Genomic DNA, 15320 nt, shown 5'->3' with positions numbered 1-15320 from the left:
GGACGAAAACCATGCAAGCTGCCTTGAGCTCCTTGGAGAAAAGGGCGGGGTAGAAATGCAATAAAATAAATAAATAAATTCACCTTCCACACATGACCCTGGGCGATGTGCAGAAGATAATAAAAACAGCTTTAAAGCACAGTTAGAAAAACAGAAGAAGATAAGTTTTAAACCCATGACAGAGACTTTTTCAGCCAACTTGGAAAGCCTGCATGGAATTATAGCCATCAAAGCTCTACTCAGGGTATACCCCCTTCGATTATTTATTTATTTGCGGGAATTTCTATATCACTAATCATATAGAATACTAATGCAACGTATGTCTATACACCCGAGAGTGTATACAAGCCAGAAATAAACGAACCTGAGTTAGTCATGTCCATTAGTTCAATTGGTCTACACTGAGCATGGCTATAACGTTAGATACAGCTCTATTGGGGGGGGGGGTTAGGTACCACTTTCAAAGATATCTCTGATACCCACCCAACCTAACCTCAGAGGGGTGTGGACACTAAGAGCAGGATCCTGGAACAGGATCCTCTTCTCTTGTACAACCAATCTGTTCCAGGATCCTGCTCTCAATGTCCACACAGACTACCTAAAAGATGGTACCCCAGGGGAGCACCTTTATGTATTCATTACCTTTATATCCCCCCTTTCCTCCAAGGAGCTCAAGGTGGCGTGCATTGTTCTCCCAGCTCCATTTTATCCCCATGACAACCCTGCGAGATAGGTTGGGCTGAGAGATTGCGACTGGCTCCTGGGCTGCTGTCAGGGCACACTAGATTTTAATTTCTGGTTCTGAATGTGTTTTGATGTCTTTGCTTTTAGCAAGTTTGTTTTCATTGCTTCGTATTTTATAATGATGCTTTTAAATGTTGGAAGCTGCCTTGAATCCCACTTGGAAGAAAGGTAGACTATGAATACATTAAATAACAACCACCACCACCAGGTTCTTAGCCATGTAGAGCTTTATCTGCCAAGGGGAGCCCTTTGGCTGCAGAATGGATGGTTGCCTGTAGCCCCACTTCCCCCTTGAGTCTGGCTGAGATTTCTCTCCTTTGCAGAGGGGCCCCAGAGCCCATCCTCTGGCACAAGTGCATGATGGGTATGAAACCCTCCCTGTGAAGAAGGGGGTTGCAACTTCTCCCGAGACCAAACGGCAGATCCAGCAATTGGTGGGTTCCCTTCGCTGTTACTTTGAATCTAGCTTCTAAGCAGTTGGCAAAGTATAAGAATCCCACTACTGCCACAAGAATGGTAAAAGTCAGTTGGGGGGAGTTTCTGGGAATGGGGAACAGTCCATGGGCAACAACTTTCGGGGTTTCAAATCTCCTTGGAACGATGATGCCCTGGCATGGAATTCATGGGGTGGTGATGGTGAATCTGGCCTGGCGAGTTTCCGCACCTCATCTCCTTTCCTCCCCCCTTTTTCCGGTAGGAGTCTGAGCTCAGAAGAAAGCGGAAACAATGTGAAAACCTTGAACATGAAGTGAGGAAGAAGCACAAGAGATGTGCAGAGCTCGTGAGTAGCATCCTGCACCCAGAAGCACTGTCAGAGGTGCATCTCTGCCCCCATGCTAACCTCCGAGGCCAAATCTTGAGAGGCAGATCAGCCAACAGCATGCAAAGTGTTATGGATGATGGGAATTGTAGTCCAGTAGCATATGGAGAGTTATGGATGAAGGGAGTTGTAGTGCAACAACACACAGAGGGCCACACGTTTCCTATTCCTGCAATTAAAGAATGGATTGTGTTATGTCTGCTCCTTGGTCACCTCTACCTGTTCCTACAGATTCCTGGTTTCTCTGTCAAAGGAGGCAAATCTTCTTCTATTCCCCAGAAAAATCTGCTTTTTTGTCCCTGTTCAGGAAATCCAGCTGCAGGAGGTGCAAAGCAATAATGTCCGGCTGTGTGAGGAGAACACTCTGCTTCATGGGCAATTGGAGTGGACAGAAAAGGTACATAGGGGTCTCTCTCCCCCCACCAATGCCTGATAACCATTGAGGGAGTGCAAGCAAGCTTGGGGGTAACCCAAACTGGGAACTTTCAGTGCAACTGAAATTGAAATTGATCCACAGTACGTTCAGGGCAAACAGAAGAAAATAAATTTTCAGGCAGGGGCTTCAAGCAGGGGCTTGAAGTTGGGACAGCAGAATAATGGTGTCATAGAACTGTAGAGTTAGAAGGGACATCAAGGACCATCTAGTCCGACCTCATGCAATCCAGGATGCATGTGCTTTGCCGCTGAGCAACCTTCCTTCTCTCGCTGGGCAGGTTGAATCTGAAAATGCTGACTTGAGGTTGCAAGTGGCTGTGGTGACCGAGGAACGGGATTCTGCTCTCCAGAAAACCCAGGAGCTCCAGAACAGGCTGGAGAGTCTCGGGCAGGCGCTAAAGGTTGGTCAGATCCAGGGTTGTGATTGGAAAGGGGCGTCTCTTTGAGCAGCTCTCTGCCCTGAGCATCCTTGTTAGGAAGCTGGGATAACAGAGGAGGCAGATTTGGGAAACGGGTTCCTGGTTCCCAGTTCAAAAATTGGTAGGGTGTGTGTGTATGTAGACGCCAGCTCCTTATTCTGGCTGGCTGTGCTCTGGTGTTGAAAAGGGGAGCTGGAATCAGGAATGGGGAAGTGGCTTCTGTTTCAGGGATTTGTAGCAGGGAAGTGGAATGCCCTTTTCTGCACAGTCTGAGTAAAGCCCTATACAGCTTAGGCCCAGGCTATTTGAAGGACCACATTATCCCTTACAAACCTGTTTGGGCTCTGCAATCTGCAGGGGAGGGCCTTCTCTCAATCCCACCACCTTCACAGGCAAACTTGGGGGAGGACCTTTTTGCTGCTTCCAAGCTTTCAAACTCCACCCTAGAGAAGCCAGACTGTGTCCCTCCTTGCTGTCCTTCTGCTGGCAGATGAAGATCATTTTATTCCAACAGCCCCTTGGGAACTGACTGGTGTGTTTTTTTTAATAGCGTGTGCTGTTTTTATCATCTGTATTCAAATAGATGTTTTAAATATTGTTCTATATTGGCTAACTAATTAGTTGGAGAAGCAAAGGAACCAGGTTTGCCCCTTTGCTCTCAGGGGATACATCCAAGGGGACCTCAAATCCCAGAGAGAAGTGTGAGAGGAGGAGCAGGAAGTTGTAAACAGGATGCAGCCTAAAATGTATCACTCCAGACATCAAAGAAATAGAAGTCAGCGTAGAGATAAACGTACAGGGAAGTCTGCACAGCTGGAGGTCTCTTACTCCCTGTTTTAATCCCATGCAGACCTTCTAAGCAAACAGAAACTGTACTGCAAGTGAAACCACGTTTTTTGTTTTTTGTTTTTTAAAAAGATACTCTTTTCCCTCCATGGGCCAAAATGTGTTTTTCTTTTGTCTGGATGGCATGGGCTGCCTCTCAATTGTCAGAAGCTGCTATACCCCCCTTCTTGAGAAGAGGGTCCCCATAGCCTGGAAGGAAAACCCTGAGGTGCTTGCAGGGATCATCATCACTCAGCTCTGCTCTCATGCACTTCTGGTTTCCCTAGCACATGAGAGATGTTGCGGAACGAAGGCAGCAGCTGGAACAGGAGCATGAGAGGGCCCTGCAGGCCTTGCAAAAGAAACAGGAGGAAGTCAGGCAACTGCAGCAGGTGAGAGATCCACCAGGGAGACCGCTTGCATCCTTCCCTTCTTGGTTAGTGCGCCCTTGAGAGAGCTCTTCCATGTGTTAGTAACCTCCTGATTAAAGCAGGGGTGGCTAAACTTCCATAATTCCCCAGTGGTTGGTCGTGCTGGCTGACGGGTATGTTAGGCACCCAAGACCTCAAGAAATAGGAATGGTGACCCCTTAACCTCTTTTTTCTTCTTCTCTTGCCTTCAGGCCCAGGCTGAAGCAAGGAAGGAGCATGAAGGAGCAGTCCAGCTCTTGGAGGTAAAGTGGGGAGAAAATCAAGGAAGACAGAGCGAAGGCATGCGGTTCAAATGCACGTCTTGCCCTCTAAAAGAACCCTGAAAACTGTAGTTTGCTAAGGGTGCTGGGAATTGAAACTTTGTGGGATGATAAGCCACGGTTCCCAGGATTCTTCAGGGAGAACCCATGGGCTTGAAATGGACTAGGTGTCAGCCGCGGGGGAAACAGTCAGTTGTGTGGTTTTGTTTATTAAATGGATTTTTCAGCAGAGCTGATGTGTTGCAGGATTTCATAGAACCATAGAATTGTAGGGTTGGAAGGAATTGTAGAGTTGCCTTGGAAAAGCAGTTCCTGGGAAAGACCCTTAAGGGAGAGTTTCTGTTGAACTTGGCTTTCTATTGGGGCCTCTGGTTGGCCAATGTGAGGACATGCATGTTATGGAGAAAGTGGAGGAGAAAGGTACCCCCCAACTCATAACGGTAGAACGGTGGGCATACAATGAAGGAGGCAGTGATGGCCACCAATTTGGATGGCTTTAAAAGAGGACCAGACAGATTCATGGAGGAGGAGAAACTTCTCAATGGCTACTTGTCATGATGGCTCTGCTCTGGCTCCATGGGTGAAGGTGGCAATGCTTCTGAATACCAGCTACTGGAAATCTCAGGAGGGGAGAAGGATCTTGCCCGCAGGCCCTGCTTGAGGGCTTCTTCAAAGAGGAATCTGGTTGGCCACTGTGAGAGCAGGATGCTGGACTTGATTGCCCATGGGCTTCATCCAGCAGGCTCTTCCAGTGGTCTTATGGAACTCCCTCCTACTGAAGGCAGTGATGCTACCAACTTGGATGGCTTTAAAAGAGGATCAGACAAATTTATGGAGGAAGGGAAGGCTATTGATGTCTACTAGCCATGAGGGCTATGCTCTTCCTCTCCGGTTGGAGGTAGCAATGCTCCTGAATACCAGTTGCAGGAAACCACAGGAGGGGAGAGAGCTCTTGTGCTTGGGTCCTGTTTGCAGGTTTCCCACAGGCACCTGGTCAGTCACTGTGAGAACAGGATGCTGGGCTAGATGGGCCCCCTGTGGCCTGATACAGCAAGTTCTTATTAAGTTCTTAACAGGATGCTGTCCTAGATGGGCCTTTGGCCTGATCCAGCTGCAGGACCCTTATGTTCATTCTCACACCTGTTTCCTAGCCATTTCTCTGAAATCTAGATTCCGCATCAGGATTATTGTTTCAGGAAGATGCCTGGGTGCAGTTAATCACTTTTCCTCTGCTCATTTCCTTCTTCTTTCCTGACAGAATTCCTTGGATTGCATGCAGGTACTGCTGATCTCACCGTGTTTAGGAAAATGTCCTTCCCAACCAAACCTGGACTGCTTCCCAGAAGGAGTTTGGAATGGAGAAATACCAGATATCAACCAATTTTGGACTGGGGTGGGGAGACAGCCAGAGAAGAACAGAAGGGAATTCAGGGTTTATTGGTCTCTCCATTCCAAATGAGCAGCTGTGCTCATCCTACAAAACAAGAGCAAGCTTTCAGGCCCCAAGTTAAACAGCCAGAGGTTATATAGTTATAGAATTGTAGAGAGTCATCTAGTCCAACTCCCTGCAATGCAAGAACCACTGCTAAATATACACACAAGCCCTTGGTGACACAGCAATAAATGTGGGTGTTGCGGAGAGAGAAGGAATTTTGCCTTCTAGGGAAACTGGTCGGTGGTTTTGGAGCTCCCCCCCTGCAGTTATGATGACATGCAAATTGGCTCACTTACTTAAGTGCCCTACATTGCTCGCTGATGCAGTCTTCCCTTAGCCAGGCACCTCTTACTGAGAATGTCTTGCTTGCTCTTGATCTTTGTGGCACAAAGGGATAGCAGTGTCATGCATTTGCTGTGCTGGCAAATAGTTAGAAGTGTGCTGTGGATGTTGTTATGTGTGCGAGTATCTGGGCACGTGATGACACCAGTCTGCTTTCCCCTCTGGTGGCTTGTTTGGTTGTAGCTGCACTAGTCCTAACAGAGCCATCCTTACCCTTAGGCAGGTCGAAGCAGCTGCCACAGGCTGGAGATGCTGAGCTTGGGGGGCGGACAGGTGCTGGAGGGCAGACATCATGCCTAAATGGCTGCTCTCACTCAACAGCCTTGTTTTGCTGTGGGGATGGGAAGCGATGTCTCAGTGGGGCATCCAGCTTGAGAAGCAGTCTACCAGATTCCGTAGGAGTCACCTTGGACTGATCCATCAAGTTCCTTCTGACATTCTTCTGGAATCAAAGGATCCTAGAATTGTAGAGTTGGAAGGTGCCCATTAGGTCATTTGTCCAATGCAGGAATCAAAGCCAAGTTATCCCTCTTCCTTAACTTTCCCCCACCCCAGGCCCGTGTGAGAGAGCTGGAGGAACAGTGCCATAGCCACATGGAGCAGTTTAACTTTCTCTCTCAAGAACTCAAGCAGTTTCGCCTCCAAACTGAGAAAATCGGTCTTCCGCCTTCCTCCCAGGTGACGTCCGAGGTCACCCTCACCACTTGCCAGACTTCTCTGCAGCTCCTGGAGGGACTCAAGGAGAAAGGTGACTATGGAGAAGGAGGAAGCCCTCTCTTTGCTTTCTTTTGTGCCATTAGAATAATCCAGAAGCCATGGTGTTCCCAGATTCAGTAACTGTAGAGTATGATTTGCTTCTTTAGAGTATGAGAGCCAGTGTGGTGTAATGGTTAAGAGCAGTGGACCCGTAATCTGGTGAACTGGGTTCGCTTCCCCGCTCCTCCACATGCAGCTGCTGGGTGACCTTGGGCCAGTCACACTTCTCTGGAGTCTCTCAGCCCCACTTACCTCACAGAGTGTTTGTTGTGGGGGAGGAAGGGAAAGGAGAATGTTAGCCGCTTTGAGACTCCTTCGGGTAGTGATAAAGTGGGATATCAAATCCAAACTCCTCCTCCTCCTCCTCCTCCTCCTCCTCCTCCTCTTCTTCTTCTTCTTTGGTGGTGGCAGAGAATGCAGTACCAAACATGCAATATAACAATCCAATTAGAACAACACAGTAATTAAAACAGGGGACTGGGGGTAAATCTGGGTCAAACCTGTTGCCTGAGGTGGGCCTTGAAGTGCAGCCGTGTGGCTCTCTTAGCTGTCATTCAAGCTCCCCAGTTCCAGAGTGTTCCATTGTCCCTGCACCCACCACTTGGCTTGGCGTCTCTGCCTGGCATAATGTATATACTGTTCGGTTTCAGATCCAGAAATTGCCACCATCTCTCCCCGGTGCAGCCAGAAAGCTCAAGATGGAGGGCTGGAAGGAATCTCCCGCCTTGCTGAGCCTGTGGTGCCCGCTGTGGTCAGAAGCCCAGGTGCAAATACCCCTCCGCTTGCCTCGAAGAAAATGGTCAGGAAACTGGAGTCCCAGTCTAGCTCCTCAAAATCCGAGTCCATGCAGAACAGCCCCAAATCCTGCCCTACTCCTGAGGTTAGTCCTGGGCTAGGCTTCTTCTTCTTCTTCTTTTCTTTTAAGCAGGCATTCAAAAGAGTACAGTGAAGGCGCCTGCCTGGTGTCAATAGGCAGGGAGTTCCAAAGTGTAGGTCCTGCCACACTAGAAGTTTGAGTTCATTCAAATGTGGAAACAGGTATTATGTGGCACCTATAACAGGGCTTCAAATGGAGACCAAAATTGGTGACTGGGTTCAGATGGACTAGCTCCTTTGCTCTGTCCTTCCCACAGCAGAGGTGTCCTTATTTCACTGTCTTCTGTCATTTTCATTAGGTGGACACAGCCAGTGAAATGGAAGAGCTGGATATCGACACAATCTCACTAATCCCAGAACCAGAGAACCAGGGTCCAGTGAAACTCCGAGTCTTCTTAGCTCGTTACAGGTAGGGTCACCATGTTGGTGGGAATGAGGAGGCTTGCGATCTGAATTCGCTTCTCTCACATTCTTAAGGTCACTGAGGTCTGCCACAACTTAAGGCAGGGCGGAGTTATTCCAAACAGCTGTGTGGCTTTTGCCTCATAAGAAAACAACATACCTTCCGACACAACAAAGGCAAAAACTATGAAGCCATCTTCTTGCAAGAGGACAGTGACCATTTTGGTCGCTGTGGTCTCATGCAGTTTCACACTGTGATCCCCCCCCATAAGCACTTTGTTGGGGCATGGAGCCCAAAAACATGTGCTTTGGGGTGCCACACGAGATCATGGCTCAGGGAGAAGTGGTTTTTTTTGGGGGGGGGAATCATAGTGTGAAATTGCATGAGATCACAGTGCCCAAAATGGCCGCTGTCCTCTCGTGAGAAAAAACGGGATGTCTGGGACACTTGTGGTGTATGACATAAGAAAAGCCCTCACAATGGCCAACCAGATGCATTTAATTTAAGAAGAGCCTGCTGGATGAAGCCAATGTCCCATCATGCTCCCACAGTGGTACGAGCACGACAACAACACTTCCCACTTGTGGCTCCCAGTAACTACACTCAGAGTCATAATATATGTGGTTCATAGCTAGAAGAAGAAGAAGAAGAGTTTGGATTTGATATCCCGCCTTTCAATCCCTTTAAGGAGTCTCAAAGCCAGTGGCGTAGCGTGGGTTGTCAGCACCCGGGGCAAGGCAAGTAATTTGCGCCCCCTAACCTGTGGATTTGCACCCCCTAACCCTAACCCCCAGATGTTGCGCCCGGTGCGGCCGGCCCCCCCCTGCACCCCCCACACTACGCCACAGCTCAAAGCGGCTAACATTCTCCTTTCCCTTCCTCCCCCACAACAAACACTCTGTGAGGTGAGTGGGGCTGAGAGACTTCAAAGAAGTGTGACTAGCCCAAGGTCACCCAGCAGCTGCATGTGGAGGAGCGGAGACGCAAACCCGGTTCACCAGATTACGAGACTACCGCTCTTAACCACTACACCACACTGGTTATTGGTAACCTCAAGACTTGATTCCTGCAAAATGCAGTCTGTGTGGGGCTGCCTTTGGGGCCTGGTCTGGAAGCTCCAGCTGCATGCAAAATGCTGTGGCTAGACTGTTGATAGGGATAGATTATCACCAGTGTACAGCAATGAGACTTCAGAGCTTGAGCTGGCTGCCTATACATCCAGTGTCTTTCTGACTTCCAAGACAGCACTGTCAGCTGCCTAGCATCACTCTTGACTTTTTCATGTAAAAACAATTCCTGTTGTTCAAATTTCAGCTACAATCCATTTGCCGGCCCCAACGAGAACCCTGAAGCAGAACTCCCGCTGACGGCCGGTGAGTACATTTACGTCTACGGAGAAATGGACGAAGATGGCTTCTTTGAAGGTACGACATCATCATCTTATGAAGATTATTTGTAACATTCTTGCTTATTGATTATTGGTGGGGAGTCCAAGAATTCTGGGGAGCAAGCAGTGCCAACCCAAAGAACAGAAGATTATCGCATCATTACCACCAGCAGCATCCTCATTTCCATAGTTAAAACCATGCTGTTCGGCATATTGCTAATTACTGCGGTGTTTTCTTTTTTCAAATATGCAGAAGTATTTGTTAAACCTCAACAATATTTTGCTGTGCTCACGTTCCATGTCTGTGCTGCTGCTGCACAATACATTTTCCTGTCCTTTTTTCTGGTATCTTCTCTCCCTCTCTTCTTTCTTTCTCATTTCCCCTTCTGTAAATGTTTTAAAACTCCAATAACTATTATATGGTGGATGTGGACACAGTCCTGGAGACACAGCACCAAGAGATTTACAGAGTGTCAAAAATATAACGACGGCAGTCATATATATAAAAACGCATCAAAGAACACAAAACAAAATTAAGCATCATTTCTACCGGTGTCCTGTCCCTTCATCACCTCTTGACCTTCACTTCCAGGGGAGCTGATGGATGGGCGGAGAGGCCTGGTCCCCTCCAACTTTGTAGAGCGAGTTTCAGACGAGGACCTTGTGACGTTCCTGCCTCAGGAGCTCCACGATCTCTCCCAGAGCTCCCCTCTGGAAAGGAGCTCCCTCAGCACCAGCCTCAGCAGCGCGGAAAGGAGCGACTGCTCCACCGAGGAGCTCAGCGCCAGCACAGCACCCTCCAGGCTGGAAGAGGACGAGGGAGCCATACCCACGGTAGTGCCCTCCCCCTAAACATTAAATTGATTTTTTTTGTTGCATACAGAAAGGTGTCGGCACCAATGAAGCAGGCAAGCAAGAGGGGAAAATAAAAATAAAAGCAATACAGGGAAATGAAATAAGAACAGCAAACCAGTAAACCAATCATGCTTCACTGGGGTGGTATTTAAATTATTATTATAATCAGTGCTGTTTTTCTAGAAAAAATAGGTGCCGGAGCTCATCATGAACTTCTCCCTTGTTCTCTTAGAATGGTGCTGGAGCTGAGCTCCGAAAAAAAGCCCCGATTATAATATTTATTTATATCCTGTCATTCTCCCCAGTCGGGGACTCAGGCGGCTTATGATACAATAATCTTTATTGTCATTGTCCCATACAGAACAACGAAATTGAAAAAGTCTACATCAGACATTCAAAACCAACAAGCCTGCTATCCCGGCTATCCCAACCTGGTTAGCCCCCTAAAAACTCTGATACCCCATAATTAAATACAATATACTCCCATAGAGACTACCTTACACTGTGTTTAAAACCAAAATCGCATTTGGATAGAAACTGTTTCTCAGACGGCTAGTCCTAGTCTTAATAAGCATGTACCTTCTTCCAAAACACAGATAAAACAGAGCAAAAAAATAGAAGAGGCAATCATTAAAACGTAATTAATCAGGAATAGAATTAAAATGATATCTGTGTGATATTTATATGTGGTGGAGGGGTCAAAAGAGAAGATCGCCCAAGAGGGGTTCGGGAAGCAAGTTTTGTCGAGTCACATTTGAGATCAAAGAAAATACCCAGGGCCAAAATGGGTTTAACCACCTTGCATTCCCACCACATGTGCAGGAACGAGCCTCGCTAGTAGTGCCTTACCCCAGGAAGGTGACCCTCATCAAGCAGTTTGGCAGCAGCCTCTTGGTGGGATGGGAGCCCCCCCTGCCCACCCCCGGCTCCTCGGAGATCCAGAGCTACAACCTCTACGTGGATTCCGAGCTGCGGCAAACCGTGAAGGCCGGATCGCAGACGAAGGCTGTCATCGAGAGGCTGGACTTGAAAACGAGAACCTACCGCCTCTCCGTGCAAAGCGTCTCGGAGGCCGGGAGCTCTGACCGGCTGCGGTGCACTTTCCTTGCTGGGGGTGGGTTTGCCGTGGCCCCCACCCAGCTCAGGGTGCGGAGCGTAGCGGCCACCTCAGCGCAGATCTCTTGGGTGCCCAGCAACAGCAACTTCCCACACACCGTGTACCTTAACGGGGAGGAGCACGAGGCCGCCAAAGCGGGAGTCTACTGGTACACCTTCCGGAACTTGAACCCGAGCACTTCCTACGTGGCCACGGTGGAAGTCCAGCCTCAGCAGCAGGCGCTCGGCGAACCGGCCCCGGAGAAGCAGGACCAGCCGCTTTCCGCAGAGATCCAGTTCACAACGGCATCAGCAGGTGAGTCTCAGTTGAGAAAAAGCATCTTCACTCGGCGCAGCACATACATAAACAATGGAACTCCCTGCTGCAGGAGGCAGCAATGGCCGCCAACTTGGATGCCTTTCAAAAAGGGTTAGAGAAATTCATGGAGAAGAAGAAGGCTGCCAAAGGCTGCTAGCTATGATGCCTATACTTTGGAATCCCCTGCCGATTAATTATCAGGCAGGTGCCTTTCCTGTACAGTGGTACCTCGGGTTACAGACGCTTCAGGTTACAGACTCCGCTATCCCAGAAATAGTACCTTGGGATAAGAACTTTGCTTCAGGATGAGAACAGAAATCGTGGCGCGGCGGCAGCGGGAGGCCCCATTAGCTAAAGTGGTACCTCAAGTTAAGAACAGTTTCAGGTTAAGAACGGACCTCCGGAACGAATTAAGTACGTACTTAACCCAAGGTACCACTGTACTTTTTTTTTTTTTTGGCACTTGCTTGCTAAAAACATTTTTGTTTAGGCAAGCCTGTCGAGATATCTTGAACGTTGATTTGTTTTTAAATCTGTTTTTAGCTTACTGTTGATTTTAAATTATTTAACAACATTTTTTATACTGCCTATCCACAAAGTCCTCTGGGACATTTTAAACAAAAAGTTGTGACTCACTAGAATATAACATCGCAATCCCTTTTAAAAATATATAATTGAGGTTTTAAATTTTTGAAAGTTTTAAATAGTTGTTAATGGTTTTTACGGATAATTTTATTGTTTTACCTTTTTTGTAAATCGCTTTGAGGGTTTTAACAATCAAGCGGGATATAAATTTAATGAAAAACAAAAGGGGGGAAATGCAAAGCTTCATGACGAGGGTTGTCTTGTAAGTGGTGGCTCCATTGTCTATGTAACAAAGGAATGCCAAATCATATAAAAAGTGTCTAGAAGTTTGCGTCCTTGTTGAAATCTCAAATTATGATGCATTTTCTCCGTTATAGCTATATTCTAGAGTGGGTGGTACCAATTGTCCAGGATAATATTCTGACTGTTTGAGCTGCTACAATCATGTATAACTTGCCAGCAGCTATTCACCTTGTTTTTATGACATAAAGCCACAAAAAAAACAAACCCAAAAAAACAACAACAACAAAAACCAAGAGCAGAAAACTAGACATTACAAATGGCTTGGGGCTGCTGCTCTGAACGTGTCCTCTTTGCCTTCTGAAGATCGCGGTACCACCAGTGCAGTGAATTTTGCCGCTTCTCCAGCAGCGTGCACAGGGCAAGCTCCAGAGAGTAAGCAGAGTGCAATTCATTTGAAACTCATCCCTTACAGGGTCTCCAGATGCTCCCCTGGATGTCCGAGTGGAGGCTGGTCCCAGCCCTGGGATTCTGGTGATCAGCTGGCTGCCTGTCACCATTGACGCAGAAGGATCATCCAATGGGGTGCGAGTCACCGGCTACGCCGTGTACGCAGATGGGCAAAAGGTACCCGCTTTGCGTTGGACGCAGATGAAATGCACTGGGCAGAATATTATTATTATTATTATTATTATTATTATTATTATTATTATTATTATCTTATACCCCATCCATCTGGCTGGGTTTCCCCAGCCACTCTGGGCGGCTTCCAACAGGAGATTAAAAACACATTAAAACAGAAGCATTGTTTTGTTGATATTGTCATTGTTAAGCTTGGGTAACCAACTTTAGTCATACTCAAAGTAGACCTGTCAAAATCCACAAACTGTCACCCCTTGTTAGCTCCCGAGGAAGGGTGGGATTTCTATTCAACAAGTAATGATCTAACTTTATATACAATTCGTTTTTATTAAGTCCTGGTCTCAACCTATAAAGTTACTTGGTCTCCATTTGTTGAATTTGTTTTGTGACAGCAAGGAGCAGGCCTTCCCCCAGATCTTCAACATTCATTATGGGCTGGCATTATGCCTAAAAAAATGTGACCTTTAGCCTAAAAAATTATAAATTACTTTCTTCGGTTTTCCAGATTGCTATTTCTACAGCTTACCTGTTTTTGTGTAATTCCAGGACTGAGTTCATTGTCAACTTTTGTTTTGTATGATGTGTTCTTCGTTGTGTGTTTCTGATGAATTTTTCTGGGGGAAATTCATTAAAAATAAACTAAAAATAAATAAATAAATGCTGTTTTTATTGCATGTATGTGTTTATCATTGGCTTAAAACATTGTAAGTTACTCTGGGTTGCCATGACGAAATAAGTATCTAATATAAGTAATAATAATCATAACAATGATTTTAAACCACCTTAAATCATGGGTCACCAGTAACAAATTTGGTGTTGGATTTGCTCCTTTTCCCTGTCCCCCTGGTGACCCCTTTCTGCAGGTGATGGAAGTGACCTCTCCGACAGCTGGCAGTGTCCTGGCTGAGATCTCTCAGCTCCAGATCCTGCAGGTCTGCCAGGAAGTCTCCGTAAGAACTGTGTCCCTTTACGGCGAGTCAGTGGATTCGGTGCCTGCTCAGATCCCCTTGGCTCTGTTGGGAGACGCCACCAGCTGTTCCTCTCCGCTGGAGTTTGGCGGTCCTGCCGCTCAGCTTCCGGGCCGGGAGGGCCGGGACGTCCTCGCCACCCAGACCTCCCAGGCATGCGGGACGGAGGACACCCCTGCAGCCGCCGCAGCCGATTCCTTTGCCAAATCCACCTCCCAGCCTAGCGTCAGCAGAAAGAAATCTGGGAGCGCCTTGCTGGCGGAGACCTCCCCCAATGGGTCCACCTCTCCCACCGGGGCTGCCTTGACACATGTGCCGCCGGGTTCACCTCCAGAAATGGGTCCTCTGCCTAGAGGCGAAGGGAATGCTTTTGTGCCAGTGACTGAGGGCAATGCAGCCAAGCTCAGGAAGGAATCTGAAGAGGGCGACCAGGTCAGTGTGGGGCCTTTCTTTTTGGGGAGGCCGGGGAAAGAAAGCAAGGCTGCGGAAGGGACTGTATCTAGGGCAACAGTGTGGGGGCAGTGTAAGGGCAGGCTCCTTTTGTCAGGGAAACTTTTGGGGCCGCATACCAGTGGTGGGCAGGACTCAAAGACAAAACTGTGCAGGGCAGTGAATGTAACTCTCACCTTAGTATTTTCTGTGGGGAGAAGGTTGGAGTTTGGACAGGGGGGCAAACTGGATTTGGATTTTCCTTCACCCATGAAGGAAATGGGGTAGCCTTGGGCCAGTCATAGAATCACAGAATTGTAGAGTCAGAGGGGAACCTGAGGGTCATCTAGTCCAGTGTTTCCCAACCTTGTGCCTCCAGCTGTTTTTGGACTACAATTCCCATCATCCCTTGCCACTGGTCTTGCTAGTCAGGGATGATGGGAGTTGTAGTTCAAAAACAGCTGGAGGCACAAGGTTGGGAAACACTGATCTAGTCCACCCCCCACCATGCAGGAATCTCAACTAAAGCATCCATGACAGTCACTCTTTCTTACTCTATAAGTACCTTGCAGGGTTGCTGTGAAGATTATGTGGGACCTTGAGCTTCATGGCAGAAGTGGGGTGTAGCATGACACATGACGCGTAAAAAGGAAGCACTTCACGCAACACAAAGTTGAACTGTGGAACTCCCTCCCACAGGAAGCCACAATGGCTCTGCCCTGCCTCACAGGCAGAGGCAGCAATGCTTCTGAATAACAGTTGCTGGAAGCTCTGGTGCTCAGATGCTGCTTGCTGGCTTCCCACTGAACCATCTGGTTGGCCAATGGGAGAGTAGGATGCTGTTCCAGCTGGGCCACTGGCCTGATCCAGCAGCTGCTTCTTATCTACTTCTATATTCCTGACTCTTTTTTAAAAAACGGCCCAGCCAAAATGCAGTGCAAGCTCATTTTAATTCTGTTTTCGTAAGTTCAGCCATTTGCACCCACCCATCGGACATGTTCCCTGGTGAAAATACATAGATGCCTCAGTCTACCTGCCTGACCTGCTGGCCCCT

The 15320-nt window shown here is 47.8% G+C and overlaps 1 protein-coding gene across 1 annotated transcript in view; it reads left to right on the top strand.

The window, feature by feature from the left end:
• The window catches only part of TSPOAP1 (TSPO associated protein 1), a gene marked incomplete at its 5' end in the record, with an annotated part of 32527 nt that overhangs the window by 699 nt on the left and 16508 nt on the right, over positions 1–15320 (top strand). Inside the window, 16 exons of the mRNA XM_081844349.1 lie at positions 569–608; positions 1051–1178; positions 1442–1525; positions 1872–1961; positions 2278–2400; positions 3531–3635; positions 3866–3916; positions 5193–5213; positions 6267–6459; positions 7118–7347; positions 7643–7752; positions 9061–9170; positions 9726–9967; positions 10811–11399; positions 12703–12854; positions 13733–14269. Coding sequence (XP_081700475.1) covers positions 569–608; positions 1051–1178; positions 1442–1525; positions 1872–1961; positions 2278–2400; positions 3531–3635; positions 3866–3916; positions 5193–5213; positions 6267–6459; positions 7118–7347; positions 7643–7752; positions 9061–9170; positions 9726–9967; positions 10811–11399; positions 12703–12854; positions 13733–14269 — 2805 coding nt within the window. The remainder of the gene's footprint in view (positions 1–568; positions 609–1050; positions 1179–1441; positions 1526–1871; positions 1962–2277; positions 2401–3530; positions 3636–3865; positions 3917–5192; positions 5214–6266; positions 6460–7117; positions 7348–7642; positions 7753–9060; positions 9171–9725; positions 9968–10810; positions 11400–12702; positions 12855–13732; positions 14270–15320) is intronic.

This window comes from Podarcis erhardii, assembly GCF_964252035.2.
Source record: "Podarcis erhardii genome assembly, chromosome: 16".
Lineage (NCBI taxonomy): Eukaryota > Metazoa > Chordata > Lepidosauria > Squamata > Lacertidae > Podarcis > Podarcis erhardii.
The sequence above is the reverse complement of the archived record's forward strand: the minus strand, read 5'-3'. Positions and strand labels throughout refer to the sequence as shown.